General features: G+C 33.1%; 1 protein-coding gene across 1 annotated transcript; it reads right to left on the bottom strand.

Annotated features, from left to right (window-relative positions):
* Positions 1-359: 359 nt before the first annotated feature.
* Positions 360-2,809, bottom strand: LOC139897567 (uncharacterized). The gene is made up of 8 exons (XM_071880269.1): positions 2,539-2,809; positions 2,397-2,459; positions 2,252-2,318; positions 2,057-2,157; positions 1,680-1,724; positions 1,300-1,587; positions 987-1,089; positions 360-821 (listed from the first exon to the last, which is right to left on the bottom strand). Exons 1-8 carry the CDS (start codon positions 2,689-2,691, stop codon positions 739-741), a joined length of 903 nt encoding a protein of 300 aa, XP_071736370.1. The 5' UTR covers positions 2,692-2,809; the 3' UTR covers positions 360-738.
* Between the last annotated feature and the right edge of the window lie 516 nt (positions 2,810-3,325).

Below are 3,325 nucleotides of genomic sequence, written 5' to 3'. Positions count from 1 at the left end.
ACTTGCAAACAAGAAATCCATTTACATATCATGAACTTGTCAACAGGTTGATGTTTTTATTTCCAAAAAAGAAACTCATGTAAGGAGCCCTCACAAGATGTTGATTTTATGTTAGTGTGATTTAATTTGATAGGGATGTGTTTGAAATTAATTTCTACAATTTGTTTTATTTCATGGTAGTTAGCTATTTTGTGTTTGTATTACAATAGAGGGTGATGATGAATAGAGATGATGCTCATGAAGAAGAGGGATGATGTATTGTCTATGTAAGCATAAAAAAATTTCATGTGTATTTTCCATGTAAGCATAAATATATACATATTAATATCTTACATGGCAACAAATATGATTTAGTGACCTGTTACCGGATGAGGTCATGGGTTGCATACAATAGAACAAATTAAATAGTTTAACGCATACAATAGAAACTTTGAAAGTTGAATGCATACAATAGAATTTAGTGAAAGTTGATACATTTTAAAACAATTTTCCCTATGAAGAATGGATTTTGGTTTCTTGACGTTAAATCAGTAACTTCTGCGTGAAAAATGGGCATGAAATTTAAGCACGAAATAACCCATCCAGCATACAAGTCTCAGAAACTTACCGAATAATTCATCTATGTAGTATGAAAATCAATCCACGGTAGAAAATACAACAAAAATTAACTGAAGTTCACATAGTGAAGATTAATTTAACTAATAAAGAAATATATAATAAGATAGAAAATTGTAAATGTTACTTGAATTGGAGCTTCCATACTTCACGAACATTCGAGGATCCACCCCCCACCTCAGCAATAAGGCTGGCCACCATAACACCTGCAAAATAAAATAAAAAAGCAACAGACAATTGTGAAGATGAAATCTAGTGTCTTTTTCGGATACAGTTGGTTAGTATTATGCTATAATAAAGCAATCTTTTTGTTAAAGAATTCATATCAAACAATGAAATGATAAGAGTAGACAAAAGGATAAGTAGTTCACCCTCTTTTTCGACCAGTGATATGAAACGTCTTGATCCTCCTCCAACCCCAAAATAGTACTTTTTAGCTGCCATGTAAACAACTCCATTAGGATGACTCATAACCTGTATGCAAACAAATCATATTATTATTAACGAGGGTAAAAGTATCTTGTGAGGATCCAAAACACCTATGGAAGAAACATTTGATTTCCTATATATGGAATCATATTAAAAACTGGACAAAATCACAAACTCAACATTTGTATTACTCAAATCCATCTTGTTATAAAGATATTTAGAAAAAAAATAAACTTAGATGAAACCATGATTCACCTTCTTTATAAGTTCATAAAGTGCAGGAAGGGTAGAAATTGAGTAAACTGTCTCAGCCATTAGAATAATATCATAACCAACAGATGCACTTGAGTCTGACTCCTTATCATCAGTTTGTACGTTGGGCAATATTTGATGTACTTCACTCCAATCGCCAGCAAAGAAACGCACTTTTGAATAATTATTCGGTGATTGATCTTTTTGAGGAAGATTAGCAACAACATTAGGAATCGTGAGACACTGTAAGACCTCAGAATTGAAATCTTGAAAATGTACAGCAGATGCCCCCTGAAGTATAAGAAAAAAAAATCAGTTTATCTCCCCCTTTAAAAATACTTTCTTTATTTAAAAAGAAAAAAAAAAGAAAAAAGAACGTTTACCTGCAGGCAAGAAAATATCCCTGGAAGCCCATGCCCACAACCAAGCTGTATGCCATTGAAAGTGGTTACGATACATTAAAGTGACTCATGAGTCATGAACAAAAATAACGATAATAATGATACAAACTACAACAAAGTTTGCAATTTGGCACCGATTAGTACCAAATGAACTCGCAATAATCCGTTTCAAATGTTTGAATCAACAGATTAAACCATATAAATTTTGAGTACTTAACGTTCATATAATAATAGTATTGGAGAAATGAGACAAATAACTTAGATAAAATGGTTTTGACAGAAATGTGTCACTGCATGTAAACCTCCTATTGCAAAAGATACTATAAAATTTACAACCACTTTAGGGATAAGATTCTCACCTCTAACACTTTTTTCCCAGCCAACGATATATTGCCACATTCAATCTCTAGCCGAAGAGTTCGAACCAAATCCAATGAACCTTCCCATAACTTCAAACCACCTAAAACCACAAAAATGAGACTCGTAAAACATAAAACAGCACATTTACAGATATATTCCTATAATTCAATTAAAGAGGCAGTATTTCTACATACCTTCATATTTTCCAGGAACTAAATCCGAATTCGCCAATGCAAACACTTCTTCAGTACTCACTCGCCCCTACAACAAACATTTAACTTCAAAAGTCAACAACTTTGACCTCAAAAGTCAAAATTGATAAACATGAAATTTTGTTACCTTGAGTATAGTAAGTCCATCGAAATTGACAGGCTCAAAAGTGGGTTTAACAGAAGACGAAGCCTGTTAGACGTACAAGTAAAGTTACATATGAATATTGCTGATAAATTAGATGCTCAATAGGTATAAAATAAATAAATACCTGAGAAATAAGGACTTCAATACAAGGAGGTGGAAGTGGAAGTGGAGGTTTTTCAGGTGAATCATCAAGAAAAGAAAACCCTAATTGAGTTTTGTTATCATCTGTTGAAGGAAAGAGTCGGAACGAATCAATTTCTGGTTGATTTGCGGCCATTGATACACCGTCTTGAAGGTTGTTTTAGACTTTTGTGAAAGGGAGTTTTGTGTTGCGAGTTCAGTTGAACAGGGTACCAGGGAGTTGGGAGTAGGCTCGATTTTCGGTTTCTCAAACTTTGGCCCAAATATTTGTAAAATTTTTAAGAAAAATTACGTCGCAACGTTATTGTACAATTATTACGGAGTATTATTCTTTTCTTTAAAAGCAAGCATTATATTATATTAAAAATAAAAAACTAGCCAAAAGCTAACGACACCAAGCAACTACGAAACTACAACTTTAAAACGACAACGAAACTAAAGACTTAAAACACGAACAATCTCCGAAACTACAATTTTAACACGACAACGAAACTATAGACTTAAAACACGAACAATCCCCGAAACTACAATTTTAACACGACAACGAAACTAAAGACTTAAAACACAAACCCGAACACGAACGACCGCCGAAACTACGGACCTGAAAATAACTGTATGACTCAATGGAACTAAGATACCTCGAAATAAAACAAAAAACGTAACAATACATTTAGGATTCTGAATCGAAGGATGAAAAATCTTCATCATCATCATCATCATCATCATCATCATCATCATCATCATCATCATCATCATCATCATCTTGTTCT

Source organism: Rutidosis leptorrhynchoides, chromosome 3 (genome assembly GCF_046630445.1).
Source record: "Rutidosis leptorrhynchoides isolate AG116_Rl617_1_P2 chromosome 3, CSIRO_AGI_Rlap_v1, whole genome shotgun sequence".
Lineage (NCBI taxonomy): Eukaryota > Viridiplantae > Streptophyta > Magnoliopsida > Asterales > Asteraceae > Rutidosis > Rutidosis leptorrhynchoides.
The sequence above is the reverse complement of the archived record's forward strand: the minus strand, read 5'-3'. Positions and strand labels throughout refer to the sequence as shown.